Source organism: Anser brachyrhynchus (assembly GCF_964034855.1).
Source record: "Anser brachyrhynchus genome assembly, chromosome: 2".
NCBI classification, from domain to species: domain Eukaryota; kingdom Metazoa; phylum Chordata; class Aves; order Anseriformes; family Anatidae; genus Anser; species Anser brachyrhynchus.
In genome coordinates this window covers 22,276,320-22,303,680 of record NC_137695.1, presented here as the reverse complement: position 1 = coordinate 22,303,680, position 27,361 = coordinate 22,276,320, and the positions used below count along the sequence as shown (strand labels likewise).

General features: G+C 40.5%; 1 protein-coding gene across 1 annotated transcript in view; it reads right to left on the bottom strand.

The window, feature by feature from the left end:
• Positions 1-25,883, bottom strand: part of CUBN (cubilin) — a 142,519-nt gene extending 116,636 nt beyond the window's left edge. Inside the window, exons 1-22 of the mRNA XM_080581470.1 lie at positions 25,671-25,883; positions 25,375-25,504; positions 24,948-25,040; positions 23,890-23,928; positions 23,007-23,108; positions 21,964-22,067; positions 18,301-18,427; positions 16,961-17,129; positions 16,005-16,136; positions 14,675-14,770; positions 14,013-14,134; positions 12,325-12,511; positions 10,528-10,646; positions 9,481-9,715; positions 7,934-8,115; positions 6,997-7,159; positions 6,604-6,794; positions 3,325-3,481; positions 2,537-2,715; positions 2,174-2,336; positions 1,720-1,936; positions 555-685 (exon numbers count right to left, since the gene is read on the bottom strand). Of these exons, the coding sequence (XP_080437596.1) occupies positions 555-685; positions 1,720-1,936; positions 2,174-2,336; positions 2,537-2,715; positions 3,325-3,481; positions 6,604-6,794; positions 6,997-7,159; positions 7,934-8,115; positions 9,481-9,715; positions 10,528-10,646; positions 12,325-12,511; positions 14,013-14,134; positions 14,675-14,770; positions 16,005-16,136; positions 16,961-17,129; positions 18,301-18,427; positions 21,964-22,067; positions 23,007-23,108; positions 23,890-23,928; positions 24,948-25,040; positions 25,375-25,504; positions 25,671-25,789 (3,157 nt within the window). The 5' untranslated portion in view covers positions 25,790-25,883. The remainder of the gene's footprint in view (positions 1-554; positions 686-1,719; positions 1,937-2,173; positions 2,337-2,536; positions 2,716-3,324; positions 3,482-6,603; positions 6,795-6,996; positions 7,160-7,933; positions 8,116-9,480; positions 9,716-10,527; positions 10,647-12,324; positions 12,512-14,012; positions 14,135-14,674; positions 14,771-16,004; positions 16,137-16,960; positions 17,130-18,300; positions 18,428-21,963; positions 22,068-23,006; positions 23,109-23,889; positions 23,929-24,947; positions 25,041-25,374; positions 25,505-25,670) is intronic.
• Between the last annotated feature and the right edge of the window lie 1,478 nt (positions 25,884-27,361).

Below are 27,361 nucleotides of genomic sequence, written 5' to 3'. Positions count from 1 at the left end.
AAAGGAAAGGAAAGGAAAGGAAAGGAAAGGAAAGGAAAGGAAAGGAAAGGAAAGGAAAACAGCTTGTGCTTTCAGGTTATTTTGCTGCTGTACCAAATTTCATACTATGTGTCTTTTCCATACCCAACATCAACACTGTACCTAAATAGGGACTAAACTAATTTTTTATGGCACCTGAGATGTTCAGGTAGTCTCTCATTCAAGTGAGTTGTCCATGATTGCTGTTTCCTATATCACATATGTTCAGCTCAGAATGGACAAAGCAAATTCAAGAAACACTTTTCCTAAATAATTCATGCAGTTCTGCCATGTCATCATTTACTGTCTTTCTAAGGAAAACTGCAGTGTTGCTTATAGAAATTCCTTTCTGATTTGGCCATATTTCCCAGAGAGGAAAAGCTTGTAAGTCAAGTAGCTATAAATAAGAAGGGGTAGAAGAGGCACCAGGCAGGCTTCTGTTAAAACAGAAAATAATATTTCTGTTTCTTATAGTGGTTATTTACAGTGATAACTGAAAACATTTAATTTGCATAATGAACATACTGACATATTACCTTTTGATGCATCCATGGAGATATAATGAGCTGAGAAGCCTTCAGATGAAATACTGTGATCGGTCACAAAGTACAACGTCATCATGTTGCCACCACTGGTGAGTGATGGTGGAATTGATCTTCCACAGTACCTGCAGCAAAAAGAAGACCCAAATTGAGAGGCAGTGTTTTATGAAGCATCTGTATTACTGGAAGAGGATTCATCTTTCACAAAAAGTTTGAAGAGTTGCATGTACACAAATGTCTCCACTGAATGATAGAGATCCCAACTATATACCCTGTATCATGGTGCTAAATAGTACGATACACGCATAATGATACAAAGCTAAGTTGTGTGGCAAAGTCAGAGGAAAAACTGTTTGTCAAGTTGTCAAATCTTACCGAAATTAGTCCATGCTGTGTCTACAACATATTCTATTCTTTTGTAGGAGTCAGAGTAGTTAGCAAAAGAGTAAGGTTGCAAAACACTCTCCATTCTATTACGACAGTCATTTGCTCCTTATTTTTCAAAATACTGCCATGTCACCCAGCAACTTTACAGTCCATAGGTGCTGCTCAGTACCTTGTTCATGTAGTTCAGATGTTCTTGAATTCTAGGTTGGCAAGAAAATCCTGTATATATTCCACCTGTTGAAGGGGGCAGGGGAGGGGGACGGGCAGGATTTGCCAACCTTTTCTTCTGTAATATACCATTGCATATCAGAAGAAAATGAAAACAAAATCCTATAAAACAATGACTTCCATTTAGTGGTATAGTTTTTGCTGACATCCAAATGCACAATCTTTTAAGTTATCTTTCTTTCATTTCTGCAAGTGTCTTTTCCTGGATACAGATATATTAAAGCTTTGAACTCATTTCCCATGAATCAGAATGTTAATGGAGCTGGACAAAGGCATCAATTGAATCCTCTCCTTAAAAAAGCTGTCTTCTTGACCTAAGTCAGTTTCTCTCAGTATAGCATTTATTAAATGTGGTTCTCATTCCCTGGTCAAAGAAAGGAAGCTGCCTTTACTATGTGAGGGAGGGGGATTGCTGTTAATGTTTCAGCAAAGCAGAGCAGTTAATGTATACACAAAATTTAAGCTAGCAAATTGGATAGAGAGATCTACAGAGCAGTGTATGTTCTACAGTAATTAAGTTCTGTATGCTAATGGACATATTCACCTTCCCAATTTTTGCATAGTGCTGTTGTCATATATTTCAAGATAATCATTTCTGCAATTATAATCAAATGCCAAATTAAATGAAGTGAACGTCAGACGGATAAGGTAGCCAGGTTGAATGTTGATAGTCCAGGTACAGTTAATACCATGGGGGTAGACATCTGGATGACCAGGACTTGTAATGGTTCCTTCTGGTCCAGTGAGAGACTCTCCACATACTGTAAAGATTTAGAACATCAAGTTAAATGACAAATTAATTCAACACTGAGGCACCTATAAAATTGGTTACTTTTCTTTCTGAAATGTCATGGTCTTTTTTGCCTCATGAATACTACACAGTGACACATTCAGAATTTATCTCCCATTATAACTTTGTAAAGCTATGTTTTCAGCATACAGGAAAATCTGGACTATCCCAACGCTCTATACACAAAACAAAACAAAAAAAAACTTACCTGTATCTAATGGCCAGTACTCAGCTCTGAAGCCAAGGTTGGTAAGAGAGAAAGCTCTGAATTTAATGTAGAGATTGTTCCGTGTGGATTGCACTCTGGATGGTACAGTTGTACCACAGTATTTCTCCAAAAGAGGAGAGTCTGTGTTGTTGCCATCTCTGACCTGAAGAACAGTATATTCAATATATTCCATACAAAGTTCTACGGTATTAAAGTTGTAAGCATAAATGAATTCATAAGAATACTATAAAAGACATCCTTAGTAAATCAAGTAGTTCTGCTTTGGTGGAGATGAGTATGAGAAGGAATACACAGAGAAGAATTTCTTAAGGTTATTCATAGTACATGTGTATTATTCTTTACCTCAACGTAGTCTGAGTCACAAGTGCTTGTATTTCGAATGTCAAAGTCGATAAAGTTAAGAATCACCACTTTGCCAGCTGGCTGGGAGATAATCCACTCACAGGTCTTTGGGTGAGATGATACCCTGGGGTAATACGGTGAATGGATACTGCCTGCTCCAGACAGGAAACCTCCACAGGCTGCCAACAGACACCAGGAATCAGTAGTTGTGATGAATGGTTTCAAGGAATGTATAATCATGTCTATCAAATATCACTATGGCTTTACAAGAAAACCAGCCCTTAAAGCCTATGTTCTCACAGTGTCTACTGTGGGTCATCCAGGTAGGATTAAGAATGTGTTTAAAAGAAAGTATGGCTGTGACTATAGCATAAATGTGTATATACAAAAGACCAGTTTAACTCTATCCATGAAAACTTATGGATTTGACTTGTTTCTTTCACATGCTTAGACAGATGTGTTTGTGATTAAGAACTAAAAGAAATAACAAAAATATAAAGATTTAGGCAGAATTATAGCTATATCATCTTTGGAATGTTAGTGTTAAGTGACTTGTTAAGAGAAAAAATGGGGAATGTATTTCCAAATATGGTAGAACTGCCTACCACGGACCTAGGACAGACATCATCTGTGCATTTCTAAAAGTAGATATAAATAAATAAAATGACTTTTTCCCCTTTCTTTTGAAGTTTGTCTGGTACCCATTATATGGATAATATAGCACAGGAATGACTGAAAGTGACCAAATTACAGATCAGTTCACTGTGCAAGTCATCAGTTCTTCTTACCAACTTGATAAATGGCCCTGAAGCTAGCTCGCTGCACAGAAGCATCAGACTTGAACTTGATCCAGAGACTGTTGCTGGTAGAAGTGATTGGAGACGTAAGTGTACTATGACAGAATTTGGTAATTAAAGAAGACATCTCACTGTCACCATCTCGAACCTAATCATCAACAAGAAAAAAAGAATTATGTCAGATCATAAAAGTCTTGGGATTTGACACCTGGATAGCACTATAATCTCACAAGAACTGCTAAATAACAAAAGGAGCAACTATTATACTTATTCATAAGAGGGGTAAAAGGGCCACCACAGTAATTGGCACAAGTGACTTATGAGAACTCAAATGAAGGATTGGATGATTGACACAGAAGGCACACACACACACACACGCTACTGTCACAGGACACTAGGATGAAACAGATTTTCTCTATGAATCACAGCTTTAGCACAATTTGAGCATGTGCTTCCAAAAATGACATCTTTAGTATTAAAGAGGCAGGTCAGGTGCTCACCAGTGACAACTATGAAAATTTTGCCAGCACTAAAACCCTGCTGTGGAAAAAGAAGAGGCTTTGTCATTTCCTTGCTCTGGCCATGAAGTTTATAATGACCTTTCAACAGCACTTCTTCAGAAAAATCACATCACATCACACCTGTACATCAACACAGCCAGGCAGCTCAAGAACAAAAGGTGCAACTCTGAGACCCACAAGCAGTAAAAAGGTATACTGATGTCTTTCCATATTTTGTCTGAAGGGTCCAACGCAAGAAAATGACAGGGAAACTATATCGGGGAAACATTTTTAGGTTCTACCTTTTACACTGCTACTGCACTAACCTTAATCAATTTTCTGATCAAAGGAAAAATGTACCTTGTGCACTATCCCAGAAGTTGATTACAAATCATGATTATTAAGGGGACGTGCAGTAAAAGAGATATTTGCACTTCCAAACTTCAGGACCTGAACCCACAGACTGTGCATAAGAAAGAATAGGTGCATCCAGAGCTTGCTCAGCTTTGGCCATCTCCACTGGTTAGACAGCTTTCTGACTCTCTAACAGATATTTTAAATTTCCCTGGGACCTAAGTTCCAGGTGACAGAGTCGTTCTGGATTTACAGGGGAGTAACTAAGATCAGAATTTGTGTTGGAATTTTTACAAGATCTTTATACAGAAGTGAAAGGTTCCAGAACTACAGTTCACATGAGTTCACATTTTTTCTTGACCTGTTTCTACTTACATTTTTGGTTTATAAAGTCCAGTGAGTAGTGATAAAAATAACAGGTTCTCTAAACTATGTGAATAATGTCTCATATTGCCAGTTAGAAGGATGGCAAGGAGAAGGAGCTGGCTTGCCTAACACCTTACCTCTGCAGCACTATGTCACAGCCTTTCTTAAATAAGTTTTATTGCGTCTAGTTTCTTATTGCAGACCCCTGGTTCCAGGCTGCTCCTTCCTTAGCAGAAGAATAAACATCCTTCCCTGAGCAAGTGTTTGTGAGCTCTGTCTGGCTGCAGTGGAAACTGCAGATTTCCTGATATCACCAGGGGTAGGAATAATCTGCAATTTTTCAATGTGACAAAACAATCATCAGAGAGTGATTTTAAAGCAACTTAAACATCCAAAACCTATCTCCCTACTTGAACTTCATCATAAAACCCAATGAGACAATATTTTAGAAAAGTATATGTGGAAAATCAGGCCTTGAAAAAGGAAGATGGTACTTTACTCGTAACCACATTTCCTGCGTCAGAAAATGCTGGCTGTGTTTCTCTGCTCTGGGCTGAGCAGACTAAGGGAGAGGGAAGGAGAAGAGGTGTTGAGATAGACAGAAATACAGGAAAACTGAACTGCTTGTGACAGATCAGCAAACAACAAGGTAAATGCCTTGCTGAATTAATACAAACTGATTGCATTCAACAGAAATGGTTTTGTTTCTCTGACTGCTGTGAATTTAGCCGCTGTTCTGCCAGCAATTAGGCAAGAGGAGTACCAGGCCAAACAAACAAAAGCTGTCTGTTTTCATTAAACACACTTCCCCTCTCATTTCAGAAATTAATTACACTTCATTCCAACCAAAGTCTCTGGGTTAGAGGAGGAGGGACGGGAATGATGTTAGCACAATAACAAATCTTTTAAAAACAGATTAACTAAAGGGAGCTCACAGGGGCCTATGCCGCTCTTGGTCAGAAAGAGCTTAAGCACAAAGCCACGTAACCGTGCGGCCCCGCAGCGCCATGCTGCTCCTGTTGTAGCCATCTGTAAGCTCAGCCTTAGTTCTGCCAGGCCTTGGGCCAGGGCTGCTCCCCCCAGAGCCTCCCCACCAGCCACCAGCTTCCCTGTGCCTGGTTTAGCCGTGAGGGCTAAATCAACCAGGGGTTGGTGCCAAATTGGTTTTATGTTTGTTAATCTCCCTGAGGTACAACTGCAGTTTTGTACAGACAGCACTAATGAGCAGCCATTCCATGTAGGATGAGGTGTTTATGATGCCTTGAGATATGGTGAGCTGGGATGTGGCACAGAGGAGCACGGGGATGGGGTGGCAGGACACAGGGCACAAGCTGGTGATTAAAATCCCACCAGAGCTTGTCAGACCCCAAAGGCACCACCAGGCCCTGACCAGCCTTTCCTGGGCACTCCCCCACTCTGCCTAGGACCCAGAGCCCCATGTCAGCTCCCAGTGCTGTCAGCCCCTGCCCCATCACAGCTGCAGCAGAGCCAGGCTCCAGCTCCCGGCCATGGGCCCCACCGAGCCAGACCCAACCATAAGCCCACGTCCCAGCCCAACCTTGGCTTGCTCCTTTCCCCCAGTGGGGTGCCCATCACCCAGGGTTGCCCCCCACTGCCCTACACCTGGCTGGGGTGGTCAGATGGGCTCTGGCGATATTTAAATCGCAGGCTTTGTTTTTGCGCCAAAACCAAATTTTCAGCATCACACCATCAGGCACTGGAAAATGCCTCATAGAAGCTGTGGCATTATTTCTATTTCTCTTGTATTTGGCATGCATTTACCTATGGTCCAAACTCCATCTTAATCATGTATAGCTGGTTAAGAATTAGTATTAGTATTATGTAGATAGATTTTCTTGTTCTCTTATCTTCATTCTAAATGTATAGTCCTGCTCTTTTAGCCCCTGTGACTTTTGGACCCTAATAAATTGGTATGCTTAGTCCTTTGATTAACACCCGTCTCTGTAGTGGCACTTGGGACAGAAATTATGCTGCCTTTCTTTGTACACACGTAATTAACCTTTCATATTAACTGTTTAAGAAAAGTCACCTCAATATAATTCAATGAGCAATCGCTGTGACTCTCCAGCTCCATATGGGTGAAGTTGAGGTATATTTTTTCATCTTCTGGTTGTCTGATAATGTAGATACATTGTTGGTTGTTGATAAAAGGGTTAGGCCAGAAAGGGGACGTGATAACCCCTTCACTATCAGTGTAGTTTCCTCCACAACTTGGATCTGCTATATTAAGAAAACAAAATGTTACTTGAGATATTCACAACTATAAGAACTCTTCCAGTTTAGGGTGGCTCTGAGCAATGACTGCAAATCTAAGAGGTTTTCTGTATTATTAAATAGTAAATGTTAATTACATCCATTCATGTCCTGTTGGTTATATCCTGGGAATGTCACAGGCTAAACTTTAAAGCTGAAAATTACTTACCAAGCGATGTTGTATAGACAATGTGGAAACCTTTATCAGTAACTGAGTCATCAGAGTGAAAGTGAATCCAGGCATATGGACCAGTGGTTTGGAGTGGGGGTGGAGATCCGGTGCTACAGTATTTACCAACAACAGGGTCTTGTGGAAGAAGACCATCTCGAATCTAGACAGAATGATAAATCATTGTTTAGGAGTATCAGATGTGTGCCAGCTCTGGACAGTACAAACACTCTTAAAGTTACATAAAGGGGCCTAGGAAATAGTGTGGATGGTGGAAGCTCATAGGAAGTTTCCTCCAGACACACAGGAAGTAAGAAATAGACCAACCAGCATAGCTGTGAGGGTGCTTCTAGGAGAGTCATCAAAGGGGTTGTGAAAGGGTAAGAAAGTATCAGGAGATCTAATGTTGAAGTGTTTTCCTCAAATCATCCCATGCAGTGCCCAGTTACGGAGTATATGCTGCTCCAAACCATCTTATTTTCATGAGTGGGCATTGGTGAATTCTGTAACCATTACTTTGCACTTGAGAGAAAGTCCTATGCTCACCCACCAGGTCATGGACTGTACAATAAAAGGAATCTATTAGTCTTAGATACCTTCCCGTGATAGTTTTACTTAAGCTGAACCTCTACGGCTTGACATTCTGCTAGCAGTTTGGAGACCAAACATTTCAAGAAAGTGAAAGCTTCCCATCAGATGCTTGGCCATGAATCCCATCCCCTCTAGCTGTAGGATTTCCACTGACTTCAGTGGAGTGGGATTTCATCCTCTTTTTGAATCTGAGTGCATCAATGACTGGAGTTAAGTACAAATGAACATTTCAACCTAGGATTTATATTCATACAGTCTACTTCTGTACATACAAAAAGTTTTGAAATATCTTGTTTTGCAACAACATTGCCATAAAATGATGTCATAATCCACAATTAAACTTTACCTCTAAATGGTCATAACTGCAGTTTTCATGGTGTTCTAGGCTTAGTGTGCCAAAGGCAAAAGTGATGAGGAGGCCAGGACTGGTTGAAATGGTCCAGAAACAGTCTCTGTTTACAGGATAGTTACCAGGGTATCCTGGAGAGGTTATCGAGCCATAAGTACCTGTCAGCTCACCACCGCATTCTAACAGAAAAGAAACGTGGAACAACACAGTCATTAACACTGCATATCAGGACAAAAGCTGAATTGTCAAAAATTTCAAAATTAGGTAGCACTTTGGAATTCAGAATACATTCAGAAACAAACAAACAAACAACAACAAACAAATAAACCAACAAGTTACTTCTTTCTTTACATTTTATAATTAATTTTACAATTCAGTTATAAATATACATATATATGTATTTCCTCATCTGCTTTCTAAAAGAAATATTCTCTCACAGTTGTAATGGAAGTATCTTTCGGAAAATGGTCAAAAGCATTTGTTTTAAAAATAGAATGCACTATGTTTTTGATTGGATTTACAAAATTAATCTGAATTTCTATTCTTTGTAAATAGAATCTCCATGTTTTACCCTAGCATAAGACTGTTTTCATTTTTTTAAATATTAATTACAGGGAAAGCTGTTTTATGTTCTTATCATAAAAGAACTCCTCTCTCCCCATAACAGCTGGGTAATGGTAGGGGTAACTTGTGTCTTATACCTGAGGAAGAGCTAGTTTGGTTAACTCTATACCTCTGGTTTTATTTCTTTCTAAAGATCTGTTTTCACTGTTCAGTATCCATATTTGTCAGTTAGTAATTATCTATCTAACAATATCAATTAAAAGGGAAAAAAAAAACAAACATTAAAAGAACATTTTAATAAATATTTCTTAAAATAAAGAAATAGTTTCCCCCAGAATTTTCTATACTTTTTTTTTTTTCTCTGTGACTTTTCAGGACACAATCCAGTGCACAGTTTTGTTTCTAGATGGTTCTACACAGAACAGTGAAGTGAGCTTGATGCTGCACAAGATATATTTAGGCTTTATCTCTAGAAATGCACTTCCAAGACTCCTGGAAGAATCACACAAGTGGTGTTACCAAGAATTCAAGCAGTAACAGCCTGCAAATCATACCAAAAACATCACAGATAATTTGAAATTAAATTTCAAACAGTTTGATCCTAGAATGTTTGGAAAGCATGATCCTCGTGTAAATTGCCAGTGGAAAAAAAAGGGTAACTTGCCTGCTCAATGTACTAGAAACTTCTGTGAGAAAAGAGAATTAATCAGAAGAATGCCATCTCCAGGATTGTATGTTCTATAGGGGATTCCTCACAGGGGGCAAAAAGCAGCCTTAAAAACTAGCAGAAAATTATTCACACAGAGGCCTAAAGTTGGAGTTTAAATAGCTTAAAATGACACGTGTCTAAATTTCAGCCTCATCCCCTAGTAAAATATTGTCCTATTGCTCTTAATGTTTTCTAATTAAAGTAAGTAAATCATTCATTTTGCTCCAAAGCTATGAACACATTAAATTACCTGACATTTCATCAAACTTACCAGGATCTCGAGATTCCCACTGAACAGTAAAACCTCCATCTGTAATGGCGTGATTTGAGTACAACCAAAAATAAAGGGAGTTGTGGGAACTGAAAAGCTCTGTGGGAGGTGTGGAACCACAGTATTTTCCCAGCATGTGCATTGATGCTGAAGCCCCATCATGGATTTGAAGGAACTCAGAGTTACAGTCATTACTTGCCTTCAGTTGGAAGACCGGGAAAATAATACGCAGAATCTAACAGGAAGTAGCAAAACAAAAAATATCTTTTTTTGCATCTGCTAAAATAATTTATGCTGTAACTCTGCACAGGAAAGATTTATTTGTTCATGCAGTTGTGAGAATCTATTCGCTTTGGAGTCATTATGTGATTTCCTGAAAAATTCCAGGATAGAAGAATATATTACGGAATCTTAAGGATCAAAAGAAAGGAGAGAAGATCAGAAAGAATTTGGACAGGGAAGTTATCTGGAAACAGTATTATTCCTATAAACTAATAATTGATATCATTTGTCTGTGTCTGCTACATGATATAGTTAGAAAAGCTTGAAATTGAGCATATAATACTTTACTCCAGGTTTCCCACGGAAGCTTTCTCATCAGATAGTTAACATTTCTTATCCTTTCTATGATTGAAAATATTACCATGGGAGTTAAAAAAAAATGAAATGATCTTTCTTTTGCACATATAAAATCAGTGTATTATGAACCTACTCGAGATAAATAGTGACACACACAGCTTTATGTAAGTTCAGATTCCCTGCCTATGTGCTTTAATGTAGTTCTGCTGAAGACAGCAGTAGTGGCTCTAAGGCTTAAAGTTGAGGATATGTCACATACATATAATGCTTTATAAAACACTAGCAGCCACTAGTTTATAAAGCAACTTATTTCATTCCCATGGAAAGTCAAAAATATATCCAAAATATAGATCCCTTAATATAGGTCACAATACTGGGAATGTGTGACATGAAGATGGTCACATTTGCTCTGATGAACTGAGGTGTCCTGCAGAGTGAAGGTTTCTTTAACCTGAACTCTTTTTTTACCTTGCTGGGATCAGTCTGAATAACCCAAGCGCAGCTGACCCTGGTATCGTACCGCTGGTTGCTTGGGTTGTTCGGGTAACTGAAAGTCCCCCTGGAGCCTGAGAGATATCCTCCACAAGCTGCAGAAGTGGAAAAGTAAATGGATTAATTTGTGCTATCATAGTGCAAACTTAAACAAAACCAAACTTTTAGCTTTGGTTTCCTAAACATTTAAAGCAAGGATAAAAGATACTATTATGAAAGACTTCAGGATTTCCTCTAAAGTGGAATGACATCACAAAAAATGGGAAAAAATACTCCCTGAGAGAAAAGTAGTTCCAGGAAAAAGAGTAAAGATCTTTCAGCAGGAAAATGTGAATTCTGCCAAAAGTTTTTGATTCTGTCTCAGAAAACTATCAGTAAACTAGTTTGTTTCCAGAAGACTAACTCTGGACTGAAATCTTCAGAATTTCCACTGGCACTGAAATGACATTTAAATGACACTGAAATGACATTTTGAATGATAAATGATACAAAAAATGAAAAATGACATAAAATTGTCTTTCTCAGTAGTGGTGCATCACAGAATGTATCCTTCAGATGTTTCATTGTGCTATACATCCTTTTGGGTCAGATTTCTGGTTCTGATATCACCTCTTATAATATACCATGGTCTGTTCTCTCATTGAGCCATTAAGTGAATGGGAGCTGTGAACTGGGAATCCCAAACAGCTACAGAAAAATATGTCCATAAAGAACCCAAAATACAATGCACATACAGCTGTGCATTGCAAGAAGCAGCTGTAGATTAACATTCAACTGACAGCAAAGAAATACTCAATTATCAGCGAACTGAAGTATTTTGTATGAGGGAATGGTAAAAAGAATATAATTTTCTTTGAAGTGTCCATCTAAAACATCTCACAATTTCTCAACGAGATTCATAATTATCATATCACAGAATGTATTATTCTTCCTTTGATTAAGAACTAAGAGAAAGATTGATACATTATAATTTGTCAATGATTTTCTGTTCTTCACATTTTGAATGGTTAAGTATTTTTTCCACATCTCTATTCTTAATAACAAAAAATTACTGGTTAGACATATAAGGAAAGCAGAAAGAGCTTGAAGTAGCTCTAATATAGAACAGATTTCACAGTGGCTCAGTGAAAGTTCACATTCTGTATTCTATGAAAAGTTAATCTGCTTTTTTCACATCAATCTGCAATACACAGGAGCCATCTGACAGATGGATGCCACAGAGACACTCACTGGAATGCTATCCTGACTTTGTTTAATCAAAATTAATGGCAAAATAATCCCCCCCCTCAAAAAAAAAAAAAAAAAAAAAAAAAAGAAGAATACATATTCAGAAGAAATCGTACAAGTAGGAACACTGTAAACTCCACGTTCCTAGTTTCATGGATAACATTTCTTCCATTACATTACTGTTTTGAAAACCTTTTCTGGCTTTTCATGTTAACTAAAAATATCAGGACCTCTGAGCTTTGCAACGAATGAAATTGTATGCACAGAAGAAAAAAATTACTATCTTCTCTTGTAAATCTGTTTCCCTTATATCAAACCCTCTTTCTCACCCAGCTTACCAGACCACTTCTCAGGAACAGCAATTTGATTTTAGGTTAACTGGAGTCCAGTCACGGCCAGTAGGCCTGCTACTCCAGTGTTACGCTCCTATTGCTAAACAAAGCAGTTATAAAGAAAAAATTGTGGAAAACTTTAACTCCAAGGGACCAGGACCTGTAGTTCACCAACATTAGCTTTTTTCTCCAGAGGAGGATATCCCGGACATACCTTGCTGGGCAGTCTGGCACTGTGGTCCTGTCCAGGCACTGGTGCACTCACAGGTGTAGCTGTTGATCCCATCAGTGCAGCTTCCCCCATTCTGGCATGGGTTGCTAGAGCATTCGTCAATGTTTTCTGTACAATTAGGGCCTGTCCAGCCTGCATTGCACAGGCAGAAATACCCAAAGATCGTTGCCTACAGGTATAAAAAAACGCAATAAACTTAATGATCATGGATCATATAAAAGAATCAACGTAGTTGGTAGAAACACTGACATTTACACTTACTTTATGTGGAGATATCAGAACAAAGAAATAAATCATTTGGAGTTCAATGGTCTTGATGGTAAGCAATGAATACCACCATAAACCAAAAGCCTAATAGATTATCTAGCTGTTTGCTGTTTCTGTCAGGTTGTTTCTTTGCAGAGCTCTTTCAAGGTACTTTTTAGAAAGTCAAAATCTGTATTCATTTAATCATTCAGGAAACTGTTTGCCTGGTTTTGAAATGATCATCCTACACACAGGTTAATGATATTATCTAAAACTTAAAAATAGCAAGCCAAGATAACAGTGGTTTATAATCATTTCTCTCTAGCCTGTTCTCTTAGAAGTCTGCACTGCAGTTATGTGGATGTTACTTTATTTTTCACCCTGACGGATGTTAAATGGGAACACTTGCACTTACTTCTTTGTATTATTCCTGTCTTTTTCCCATTTGTTTTGTCTTGACCTTTACTATGCCTTGTAATCAAGTCTTTCCATATCTGTAATTGTTTTAATTTCTTACGCCCTCTTTTCTCGTATTTGTTGTTTTCTAGATATACTTTTTACAGTTAAAGCAGAGTGTGGTATTCCATGGCACATGCTAACTGCCAGCTTTGATGTCACATATTCAATGTGCTATATTTCTTTTATTTCCCTGTACATTCTCTGATCACATCCTCTGTATCCTGAACAGAGATTTTCAGTATCATGGAAGAGATAGAAAGAGATTTTCTGTGTATTAAAGGCTATAATGATATTTTAGAAAATAAAACAGTACTTTCCTATCTGCGTTGCCTGGTATTTAATTAACATTAAACTTCATCTGTCATTACACTGGTCAAATATAGCTCTGGTGTACCCTATTTTATTAGATAACTCAAAATCTCATTGCTGAACTATCTGGTTATCATTATCTTTAAGCAATAGTTTGCAACCATGATTGCTTATAGTTGTATGTTAGGATAAATTTGAGGGAATACATAATTTCTTTTAATAGACTGACTAAAATAGTTTCTAAATAGTTAGAAAAAGTAGATGAGAACTGGGCACAAAAGGTCCTTTAAATAGCTGAGCGAAAAGACAACAAGTACCCACAGAAGTGAGTGAGGGATGCACAGAAAAGGGTAAGGGGAGGAGTGGGAAAGAGGGGATCATCTCCTTTAGAACAGAAAATCAGGAAAGTGAAAGGCAAAAACATCATATGGCCCATTTCCCCCCTGACTCCCAGAATCATCAAAAGAAGGATATCTGTAGAACAACATGGACAAACAAGATCAGACTCTACTTGAACAACAAATTTACCATTTGTGAACATTTCTCCAAAATCATCATAATAAGTATCTTCCACAACAGAAGTATCAAAATCCTCAGATCCACAGCACTAACTTCCCTGAGCACAGCAGGGAGACTGTGAGGAGTCAAGCACTTACCACGCACTGACCATTTGCACAAGGGTTTTGTAGCTGACAGATATCACTGAGGGGAGAGCATCCGTTTGGCCCATATCCATTTCCAGTGTACCCAGATGTGCAGGAACAAAATGGCATTAGTCCTTGGGAGATCAGGCAAAAGACACAGAAAGTAGTTCAGTCCTTGTTAAAATGACAGTACCAACCATGACAAGACAGTTCCTTGACATTTTGAAGCTGAGCCTTTATATATTCCAACTTATTTGATCTTTTGGTACTTTCCCTGGTCTTTGCCTCTCTGATCATGAAAAGATCCCTGGTTTTTTGTACCTGAGAGTCCAAAGTAAGCTTCACGGGAAGTGGTGGAATTACTAAAAGGATATTTATAGGAAGGAGAACAATAGTCACAAGTAGCTGAAGCTGGAAAACCCCATTGAAGGGAAATGGTGAAGATCTCCACATTTTTATGATGAAATCTGCTCTTTTGTGTGGAGCCTCAATCTGTTTCTGTCAATGTCTGTGGCTGTTGACTTTAGCCAACCTGCCTGTGAACTCCTCTGAGTAAGGCAAAACTGACTATGGAGAAGGGGCTGCATTATAAATATTTTGCTACAAAGTGGGTTCAAATGGACTATTTTCTTGAGATTCACACTGTCCTCACAGACCTTACAAGAGCATCATACCTGAAACAGAGGTACAAGTTGCCAGTGGATGGCAACCTCCATTATTTATTGAGCAGATATCAACCTGGGTACATGTTTGTCCATCCCCTTCATAACCTGTACAGAGGTAAACCTTAGTTAGTCTGTAACAAACTATGTTCCATGAGCATCAGCAGCAAAACAATCGTCTGGTGAGAAAAAACATTAATTTATGGTGTAAAATCACAGTCTTTGCAGCTAAAGAGAGAAAGTTAAATAACCTTCTGGAGTAAAACCTGGCATATTTATTATGTTCCTATGTTGCAAGGATGGATTCTGATCTTAACTAAATTTCCACATGATTTTATAAAAGAGTTGTATTAGCGCTACCCAAATATAGGTGAGGTCAGAGTGAGGCCATAGGATCTCAGGTCTCTCAGCCACCACGTGCTGCCCTGCCCACACTTCTGCACGCAGCCAGCCCCAACCACTTCAGGGCTTCCCGCTGCGTGCCAGAGCTGCCCTTGGGTTTCGAATGCAACGTCTGCCTCCTCTTGGGAGGCTCTGCAGGACCAAAATGCTGAGGAACGACTGCACGGCCAGAACTGAGGTCCACTGCACCACACCAAAATTAGCCCGAGGCCACGTTTCTATCATGCTGATAGCCCTTCAGCCCCCAGTAACGGAGAGCCTTCAGTAACTGCAGCCTGCTGCCATTCAGATGGCAGTCGGAAGGTCAATTAGAAACCCTTTTTCATGCTAGTATTTCCCATATTGATTGCATGCATCTCGTAAAGCAATTGAAACCATAGAACACAAATTATATGGACAGAAGTCACCGCTTCCTCTATTTGACCTGTATTGCAATGGAAACACTGCTGTTTTACAAAGCAGTCAGAGTGTGACAAACAATTATCTAGCCTTTTTTTAAAGACAGATAATACAGCTGATTTATGGCACACGGGATACTCTTTTAATTAAAACAGACAATGAAATTACTATTGTAATTATGCAATCCCTGTCTCCCATTGATTTTTTTAAAGGAAGTACCTTATAAAATAAAAGCTTTAACACCAAAAGGGGCTACCTAATACAAGAGAATCACATTTCAGATGATGCACCAACAAACACCTACTCTACAAAATGTTCATTAATAGCTGAAGCAGTTTGAATATTTGTGAGCTCCACATCCTATATTACAGTATAGCACTGTAGAAAATGCAAAAATGTTACATATTTGTGTATGTGGTATTCTTTATATAAAACCAGTCTACAGCTTCTTAACTATATCATAAAACAGGCTCAAATGTGTTAAATCTTCATCTTTTAATTCTTTCTATAGTTCTATCAACAAAAAATTCCATTATTTTACCTGGTGGACATAGTCCACAGTGGAAGGATCCCATTGTGTTGATACATGGAACCATTGGTGCAGTTGAGCAGCCTCCATTATTACTTTCACATTCATTAATGTCTTGGCAGCTGTGGCCATTTCCTTGCCAGCCTAAAAAGAAGCACAGGAGAGACATTAAATTAGAAAACGCTTGACTTTTTCATTTTCTCCTTTGGCCAGATCTTCTCCTAGAGTAGAAAAATATGCCTTTTGAATTTCCCCTCAGTAACACAAGAGAAGACCTGCCCCTCTGATAACTGATGATAATTAATGCTGGTCTGCAAAATATGTTACAAACACAAAAAGGTGAAGGTATTTGTATAAGAATGCTTTATTTTAACTGTATTGTGGATATGTCAGAATCAAACACAGTTTAATCCGAAGAGGAGACAATTCTGGTCTAGTGAACGTGTAAAATTTGCAGCAAAGTTTTATTATAACTCTGGTTAAATCTTCAAATGCTCCTCATATACACTTCCTATACATACAACATACCCTACTCAGGAAGATGGATCATAGGATTTATGGTTTGAAGGGATAATTAGATTTTTATATTACCTTGGGACAATGGGCATACTGACATGAAGCTAGCCCTACACATACTGGGAAGGATTCATCTTACCTATCCCAAACTAGTTGTTCTGGGCTCCCATTAAAATCATTGGAAAAAAATAGGTACTTCAAGAATGTTATTCATCTGACCTATTTAGATGCTCTGTTTAGGATGGGATAAATCATGCATTAGACTCCACTACGTAAAATTATCTATGTGTTATATAGATAAGCCATAACCTGTAGGCATTTATTCTGTAGAATACAGACTGGAGCATTTCATGGGATAATTCCCATATGGATCCCCGGTCTGTTTATGACACACCGCCAGTCCTACTTGCTGCCACCCCCTCCCAACATAGAAGCAAGGAAGGACACGGTACCTGTGGGGCAGGGGCCACACGAGTAGGAGCCAAGTGTGTTGTGGCACTGCACAGGCGGGTTCTGTGAACACGGGGGATTAGGGAGGCTGCATTCATCTATATCGGCGCTGCAGGCGGGGCTGCCAGGAGGGGACATCCAGCCAGTGGCACAGATACAGTGGTACTTGGGCTGCCACAGCAAACAGCACATTACATATTTAAGACAGGTAGAAGAACAGCCAAGAAAAGGGCAAGAGTTCGTTTTATAAAATGTCTTCTAAACTATACAAGAGAGATCAGTGTAAGCAACCTGGAGTCAGCTTGGCTGTATGCAAACTGTTCAGTAACCTATATAATACGAAGAGATGACATTAAGTTGAAAATATACATTTTCATTAACAACAATTTTCTCTCTTCTAAACTTTACTAATGGCCAGACTCAATATGTATCTAGCTTTGGTACAATTAAAGCTAATGGAAACTGTATTGTTGACTGACACAAGAGCAGATGCTGTTAAGCCAGCACTGAATCCTTTTGAAAAGATTTCTCCACAAAAATAGGTAGAAAACAAGTGATGAGTTGTGAAAATTTCTACAAATGGAGCAAAAAATCATTTTAGCACAAAGAATATGTGGTGTGGCTGGAATGGTGCATGGGTGTATAGGAACACTGAGGAGCAGAAGCCTGCCAGGGTAGTTTTGGAGGGCTGCTCTGAGTGGAAAGAGCCAAAGCTGGCATCTTCCATCCATGTCTTTGGAGTGAACACCCTGTACCCAGATTTTGTCCCAAAAACAATTATCTGGCTTGTTACAGAAGGCCATTCGAGTACATGTTAGCATCCACCCAGTACAGGCACTTGGACAGCTGAGCCCTAGAGTCAGTGATGGAGTCAAATGGATGGTACAGAGCCCCAAACACAGGCAGCAGCCACCAGGCCAGCAGTCAGTGTTCCATTGGTATTGCTTTTCCAAAGGAAAACAAGAACCATGTTTGTCCTTCTGAATCGTTTAAGTAATAAAATATTCCAGCAACTGAGTACTGAACTCCCCACATAATGAATGGTAAGAATATGATATTTCAAATGAGACTTTGACTGTTGAAAGACTATTCCCAAGCTCCCAATGGATGTAATTGTAGATCTAATACTTTCATGAGTATCTTTAACAAGACGCAAAGCATTTCCAGTTCTTTCTGCTGTCCTTGGGACATCAGCGATGTTATATGGCATTTCTTTGTGCAGTGCATTGTGCAGCGGCATTTCTTGATGTCTTTTCAGTGCTACACAGTTTTGTGGTACCGAGCACAATTTGTTGCACGTTCGTGCTGCCTTGCATAATGAGACTTATACATTGTTCCTTACTTTGTTGGGCTGATCCCTTTCTGCATCTATGCAGATGCCATGCTCACAGAGCGTCTCAGCTCCTCCCTGGCAGTCATCAAACTTCGAGGCACAGTGAGACCCATAGGTTTCTGGAGTACAGGAGCAGCTAATGGTGAAAGCAGACAGAAAAATCAATACGTTATTTCTATATAGCACTTAAAGATCACGTGTTGCCATGGTAAGATAATATTCTGCAGTCTTTATTTATACGGTGTTCCTCATGAAGTCCCTGTGTACTTAGCAGTACTGACAATCCCATTAATAATCCTACAGCCAGAGGCAAGGCTCCTGTCTAGCAGAGACTGAAGAGCTGTGTGGGACTTGCTCATATCCGTGACTGTCCAGGCCCATAGGAGTATCCACAGATTTTTGTTACAACCACAAATTCAAGAAAAATGAAACAATTAAAGTGAGACTTCAGCAGAATATGAGCCTGGAAATCCCCACTTCAGCCAGAGAGCACCTTAACTTTGCTTTTCACCTTCTTGTGTTGCCGGGTACCTAAAGCTCTACCTCTAGCAATATGCAAAAATGCTTTGCCATCCAGAGGCTTGGTGCTTATCTCCTGTCTGTGTCCATACACAAGGAGCAACCCCACTCACCTTCACAGCGATCCAGACATCATTCCCTGCACTCCCTCCCAAAGCAGAGGTGTACAAGCTACAGGAGGCACCACAGTTCCTTTGATTTTTTTTTGTTGTTATTATTTTTGTTTGTTCGTTTTTTAAATCCCCACCACTGCAGGAGATGGTGGTGTTAGCTCTTCACCATGCGGCAGCTTCACTGCCGCTGAGCGCTCATCTGGGAGGTGGCCCAGCCGGGGCCATTCCCTCCTATCCCACATCCAGCCCGTCCCAGGGAGCGGGGCAGCCTCACACCCTGTGGGGTGACAGTGGCGGTACGAGGGTCTGCTGAGGTAGGAGGAATAAAGCTGCAGGCTGAAGGGATGCATCCTGCATCGCCTTAGTCACAGCATTGCGCAGACACAATGGAACTGAAACTAGGAGTTTCTAGGCCATCAGGGGATGTTTCCTTTTTCTCTGGCCCTTTATTTCCACATGGACAAAAACTGAATCCGAAATACAACTAAGTGAATGGGACTAAAACTGCAGAAAGACTCCAATCAGCTAACTTTTAATAAAATGAAAGTGAGACACTTATTTCGATGCAAGTTATGTGCTGAGATGTCTGATCCCCACAGAGACATATAGCACTCACACAGCCCTGTTCACTTGCTTTTAAGCTGGTTAATAAAAAAATAAAATAAAATATAATAATAATAATAAAAAAAAACTCTGTACTAGCATTTACCTACACAGTCTGAATCAGATATTCCAGTGCAGCCGATCTGGACCTTGGAGCAATTTACTAGTAAGCTGTGCTATCCTTGCCATGGCAACATGTGATCAGCTGAAAAAGCAGTTTGATAAGCCAATTGCAGATAACTAAACTCTGCACCCAGGACAAGCGACCCAGATGAACCCAGGCTTAAAAACTGCAGTCGCAGTACTGTAAAACTGCATGTTTATTAGTGTGAGAGACAGCAGATACACCAACACCATCTTGCAAGTGCAGTCGCACAAGCTGGGCAAGCGGAGAGTCAGCAGGACAGGGAAGCAGAACACCCCCAAACGTTCAAAGTACATGCACAGCCTCGCATTCAACTCCAAAGGACACAGCAAGGCAATCGGAGAGGCTCCAAAGGAGAAAGAAAATGACACTGTCTCCTGCCTAGTCTGGCAAAGATTAATCCATTACCCATTTGAAGTTGCTCAGCTTCGAGAAGTAGGCCACGCCGCAAGGAGCTTCGGCCAAACTGCAAAGCGGTGCTGCGTGGCACTGCCCTGGTCCTCTCCCATTGCTACCTGCGTGTCCTGGTGAGGCCCCCATCATGCTGGTTGCGATGCAAGAGTCTGATGGACATGGGGATTCCCACAGCCTTTTGTCCAAAAGATGCCATGTCCTATTGAGGTGCTGATTCAGAAAGCATTTCTAGAATACCTGCTTTTTCCTCATAGATCCATGCTTCCCTGAATTAGAGCTTGAAGCTTGCAAGTAAAGAATCTGAACAGGGAGTGAAGACTGCGTTACCCTCCATTTGAAAGTACCTGATAGAGCACTGCCCTTCACCTGGCGTTATCGCCGAGGTCTATGGGAAGTTAAATATCACCATTTTCTTTACCCTCAGTCCCCACTGGTGTATGTAACTGCACCAGAGCAGGACTGGGGTGACAGGGGTTGCTGGACCCCAGAAAAACCAGCAGCAATGTTCTCACAGCTGCTGAAAAGAGCCATGTCACCCTGTTTGGGGATGGTTTTAGCATCTGGGGAGCGCTCAGAAATAAGTAGGACATGATGTGAAAGGAGTCTGTGAAGACAGTATAATGGATTTGGGGAAAGGACTGAACTATAATCCTGAAGGCATAATGCAAAAGCAGTAATATCACAATGTCCATGACTTACAAAGAGGTTCTAGTTTCTTTGAAGTAATTGTGTAATTTGTAAGAATTACACTGGGGAACAAACTTCAGGAGTCATGACCATAGAAACACAATGAAAACACCTGAGAAAAAGGCAGAGGGTTTGTTCCCTCAAACCTTAATTTAGCCACACACCTGTATGCCACATCGCAGAGCTCAGTAAGAAACAATAAGTAAAGGCAGGCTGCTTTGTGCGGAGTTTCCTTGATAAATGTCTTGCATTGAGGACAGCTGCAAGCAAGCTAGAAAGATCTTTAAAATCAAAGAAAAGCTGTCAGGCAGCCTTATGCACGCAGTAACATCTCAACAGGCTCTGTGTCCCTGCTGAAGTGGAACACTGCATGAGAATTTCCCTTTTGTGAAGTTCCTCCAAGAACTGATAAAGCACTGTAAGGCAGTGTTACACCAAGCAAATATTTGTGGGGGCTAAGACTTTCATGCTGAAGCAGGAGACAAGATGCTTTGAAGAAAGCTGTGGCATGCTATCCAGCCTGCTTGTTCCCATTGCACAGGGAGAGCTTTGTATTATATCTGAAAGTTATTTATTTACCAGATTATTTGCCACTATGGAAAATAAGACTCAGGATGTTCAGGCTGGCTTGCCTTGTAAACGGGAGCATGTTTCTTAAGGAGCTGAACAAGGACTGCCTTCTGCCTGGGCACAGCTGGAGGAAGGTGAGCCCCAGGAACCTCGTGTCTGTGGTGCCCAAGCACTCTTCTGGCCAGCCTGCTGCAGGCAGCATTTCTCCTCCCTTTCTATCTGACAGCACTATCTGTTGCTTGTGCAGCTCCAGTCTCAGCAGTGCTGGTATTTCTGGAGCAGGTAAAGGCATTTCCAAGAGTTATGCAGCGTGCTGGGGATGCCACTGAACGCGGGTGTCCATATGTTCAGCAAGTTTCCAACATCCCGAAGAGTTTGCTGGAGCAAAGCTCTGCTCCTGTGTTGAAGCAAGTGATGGCTTTGGAGGGCATCTGTGCCTGTGGAAGGCTTGTCTATACAGTGTACTAATGATTTTGTGGCCTCTCAGACTGAAAGGAGGTGATATATAGTGTATAGATACTACATGGACTTGTTCCTAGAACTTGTGCTGCAGATGGGATAGGTGGCGCAGACACAGCAGTATTTTATACAGCATTTTTGTGTATAGTTTTGAAAAGTTACCTGTAGCTGCCGGGTGTGTTCACACAAGTGGCTCCGTTCTGGCAGCCCAGTGCTGTTCCAGCATAAATCTGGCATTCATTAACATCCACTGAACAGAGGAGGCCCTAAGATGAAATGGAAAACCAGTTTATTTTCCAAATAACAGAGAAATGAAGCAAACCATGGAGCCAATGTTTAATATAGTTTCCAAACATACACAAACCACGGGCTGCTATCAACACAGCTTCTCTTATGAAACATTATAACAACACTCTATTGTTCAGCTGTGTTTCTGTGACCCTGGTTATCAGTCAGATGAGGGATAAAATATTTCAGATGTCTGCAGAAAGCATATGGACAGCTTAGTACTCTCCGTCCCCCTACTTTCCAGCTCCCTAGCAAAAGGCTCTGAAAACTCTCTTTCAAACTGTTTTTTCAGGAGATGCTGTTTTGTTAGGACTGAAACTACATCAATTTTGACACGAGTCTCATTGGGACAATTTTCAGGCTGACAGCTTTTGGGAAAAAAATAGAACTTTCCATCTTCAAATGTACGTAACAACACCATTAAAGCCTTTGCCAATAAGGTCTTTGGATTTCAAAAACCCAGAATGGGACTGATTATTTACACCCCCATTTGTTTTTCTTCTTTGGACTTCAGTAAACACCATTCCCTTCCTTCATTCTCTCTACGCCCTTGTGTAAGCTCAACAGCAAGGTATGCAGTTCAGTTCACGCTGCTCAGCAAAAACCAAAGACTAATTCTCTGCTGTGGAAACTGCCAAGCATCACTGACTCCATGGGGCATCACCCACGTCTAACAGTGCAGGGTCTGGCCCAGTGGTCGCGGCTTCAGTTTTCTTGCTGTATGTCAGCGTTGTTGAGAAGCAAATGTGTTGCACTTAAACTAAGAGATGACTCTGTTACGGTCGTTTTGCTCTTCGGTATATCTCGCTCCATCCTGAACAATTTTTAAATGGTGTGCTTTGTCACGACTGTGCTAAGCCAGGTACAGCCTTGCAGTTACAACACACATCACACATTCAAGGAGTCTACAGACTCACCTGCCAGTTGCTGGGACAGATGCAAAAGAAACCATCCAATGAGTTCACGCAGGTCCCTGAGTTCTCACAGGGGTTGCTGCTGCAGGCTTTCCTCTGGAGAGACTGAAACCCAGGAAGAGAGAAGGCAATTAGCTTCCTTCTTATTTAGTTTTTCATCAGCATTTATTTTCAAGACAAAGTTGTAGTGTTTTTTTTTCGTTCGTTCTTGGAGTTTTCCCTCTCACTTTTTTCAATAAGGTTAATTTGCAAAACTTTAAATCTCTTTCACTCACATCTGTACAAAAATATGACTCAGTATGACTGATCTTACACAGGATGACTGGCTGCAAGCACTAGGATGAGCGAAGCTCTGTAAGATGTAAATATTAATAGAAACTGTTCCTCAATGGCAGGCTGTTAGCGAGTCTAGATGGAGAGTTGGTTATCTTATCTTCCTGATTTCATGAGTGACTCATCGGACAACTGCTTTTACTGGCAGGAGTAGCTGTGGCTTGTCACACACTCATGGAGAAGCAGCTGATGGTTGAAAATAAGCTATTTCCAGCACAATACAAAATCCAGTTTAAATTCTCCAGTCTTTGTCTTGACAGATCAGTGAAGAAAGAGTTTATTTTTCCTTGGTATCTAGTTGTTATTCTTCAGTCTACAATTGTTTTTCCTTTAAGGAATGCAGGCTCCTACACAGTTTATGTTTTGTAAGAGGGTTTTTCACCTCCTTTACAAACCTTGGCTTTTTTTAACCTCCTGTTACCAGAAAAGGTTTTCCTGAGCAGTGTGTGAGAGGAAAGAAATCATTTAGCTATTTAATCATTGTAATCTTATCTTACTTACTTGGGGTCAGATGTTTCTTTTTTGATCTTCATTTTCTTTCCCATTTACTCACCTGCTCTAAGCTTTGAAGTTTGTTGTCAAGATTTGTGATCTGCAAGAGAAATACAAATTAAGTTGTCCTTGGCATGAGAGTCACTGCAGAGGTACGTGTTGGTCTCAGTGCTGGCATGCTGGATGCCAGTAGACTGACAAAGTGCTTTCTTTGGAGACAAGAGTATAGCTTGTGTGTGAAACCAGGTGACAATCAGGTTCAAATCAGGTCCCATTCACTGGGATTTAAATACTTTAGGCAGTTCAGAAAATGACAGCTTATGAAAAAGGTATGTCCAATTTTGCCTACAAAAAAAAAAAAAAACAGTCTTCTGAAGATGCATTAGGGTATTTAACATTAAGAACATGAATATTCCAACAGGACTGCTCAGGTGCTCGTGAGCCATACGAAGGACTGAGGCCTGAAGTGGGCACACTGAAAACCCAGGAAAGGTTCAGCATATCTCAGTTGGTTAGATCCACAAATAGCAAGCAGAAAGTGAATCAGGGAATACCATAGACACATGTTAGGACAATTTCCCTTGGAGGTCTCAGGCTATAAAATATTTTCCTATAATGAAATTATGTCTGCACTCTAACAAAAGACACTTAAACAAAGTCACTTAAAGGTTTTCCATCTTCTGTTGGAGAAAGTCTTTAGTAGCTGGGGAAAGTTCCTCGCAGGTATTTTCTTTCCACTGTAAATCTCTACATCCCATTTCACCCATGCAATGGAATATCTAGGTAACATGTCTAAGAACATATTTGGTCCATAGCCTCAACTTAGTGAGATTTCACTTCCATAAATGTTAGAGGACATAGTCCATGGAGACAGTGAACAGAAAAAGAATCCCAGTAATTGGAAATTATGGGAATTACAGGACTATTTCCATTGTCTCCACAGATACCGGTTCAGTATCTCTGATGTTAAACAGACCCTGAGCTGATGTTAAATATGGACTCTGACCCAGTTTTCTGAATCGAAGCCGAGAAATACTGAAATGCATCAGGTAATTATGTTAATCTGGGGAATGGAAAATACGGAATGCTGGTGGAGTACAACACGAGGGTGCAGCTCACCTTGGAAGCCAGCAGAGAAACCTGGTGTGACACGTTCTGAGAGACACCACTGGCTTTCTTAAGTTCTTGAATCTCTGCGCTACTTTCTCTCACCTATTTTTTTTAAAAAAAGTAAATGTAAAACAAGCTTTGATTTTTTAAAAGCTTAGGAAAGTTTTATTCTTGCTTAACATTACTATTATAAAGTCTCTTTAAATACAGAGAGCTCTGTTCCATGCACAATTTAATCTTTTAATTACTTTATGTAACAAATTGATTACAGGTCCGCAATAGCTCACTTTCATATTAAAGTGCTGACAGAAATAATATAAAATAACAATCATACAAAACACATCAAACATTTGCTAAGAAAAATTCTGAAGAAAATTAAACTATTAACGTACAAAATTGGAAACAAAGACATATTAAGGAGAAGTAACTATATCACCTGACTAAAAAGTTCTGCAAGATCTTCTTCATTAAGCTTTATTTTCCCCAGTGGTCCAGTTCTAAATTCAATATTTTTGCTGGAGCCAGCGTGGAACACTAGATTACCCTGTTCTGAGGACAAACGAGGCCTGTTGTATTACGGGAAAAAAAAACAAAAGATCATTTAGTTACACATATCTGCCAGAAAGTAGGTAGAAAATATATGCAGTAAAGTCATTCTGTTCCCATTACTGGCACTTAAAACCCACCATATGAATAAATCCATTTGCAATTGATAATAGCAATGGTACTTACTGTTCATCATAAACGTTTCTTTTCTGCCTCTTTTTTTCATAGTGGTTTGATTCACAGCTCAATCCAGCAAGTAATAACAATGCAACTAACAGCCCAGGAACAGAAGCAGCCCAAAGCATTGCTCTCCTCCAGCTGTCCTGAGATTGAAGTGAAACCTCTAGTGCTGAATTGTACTTTTGAGAGCCCAGGTGCCCTTTGCTCTCACACAGCTCTTTATTCACAAGGTGCCCATGCTGCTGTCTTGTCCTGTAAGGGTAATCTTTATCTCAGGTATCTTAATTAAAGATTGACAGTGTGCAAATAATCTAGGCACTCAGTGTGTTTTTCGCCTTTGGCTGCAGGAGCTTTGAAAGGTATTTAATTAAAATCTGCATGCGTTGGATCATTATGTCTCTGACCTTTGAGCAGCTGAGCCCCCCTGTGTCTCAGAGCACACTTGTAGCTGGCTGCTATGGGAATGCTGCGCTGTCCCTGCACGCTGCACCACATGGCAGAAGGGAAGATTGTTTGGCAGCACTAAAAGACCTAGATTATTACCAAAAAAAATAACATATAAAACCCACAGTAGCTGGCAAGGAATATTTGTATTGAAGGAGAAGCTTCCAGCCAGCAATTCATTGGGCAGATGACATAAACAAGTTAGCAGTACCAAACAGCATCCTATGAATTGCAACAGCAAAATACAATTTTAACCAAATATGGTTGCTCTGACTTAAAAATGACTCAGTCCCCAGATGCTGAGAAGACGATCGCACACCAAGAGGACTGCATTTTGTTTGGCACATGGAGGCTGTCTTCACTGCACACACTGGGGCTCCCAAATTCAGGGCCAGCCACAGACAATGGAGAAGACCAAGGAAGGATTTGGAAAACGCTCAAAAATAATCGAAGAATGCAAATTCATATGTTCTGAGAGCCAAAATTTGAATCTTGACCCCATTTTCCTCTACTCTTCAGCTGCACCCTTCTCAAAAGAAGTGTAGTACCCAATTTAGTGCCACAGCCACCACTGCTCCTTAGGCCCCTGCCCCTGCAGAGCCTGGCCTGGACACGCACCTCCCGGTGCGACCTCTGCGTGTGACGAGGTGACGGGCTCCGAGCTGTGACCTCCCCAGAAGCATTGACATCAGCGGCTGCTCCTCCAGGAGTGGGCAGGCTGCTTCTGGAAGGTTCCACATCCCAACCTCCTTTGTGACTTTGCTACTCACCAGTCAGGTCTTGGCCTTTTGTTTCTTCCTCCTAGGTGGCGGTTCCCAACACCCCCGCTGCAACTGGGACTCCATGTACTCAGTCCTTGTGCCTTCTACTACACGTCAGGGATTCTGCAGCCCCATCTTCCACCCTGAAAGTGCACTTTTTATGTGACAATCCCTGCTACTCCGTCCTTTTCTTTTGCCAGTCCCCTATTCCCCTCACACATATCTTGCTGTGCTTTCTTCCCCCTGCTTAGAGCAGCTTTGCATACCCTGTACTAGGAGCTACCTGAACCTCCAGTCCCACCACAATTCATGCATTTTTCACAGAATCAGAATTGTAGGGGTTGGAAGGGGCCTCAGGAGATCATCGGGTCCACCCCCCCTGCCAAAGCAGGTTCCTTACAGCAGGCTGCCCAGGTAGGCGGCCAGACGGGCCTTGAGTATCTCCAGAGAAGGAGACTCCACAACCTCCTTGGGCAGCCCGTTCCAGTGCTC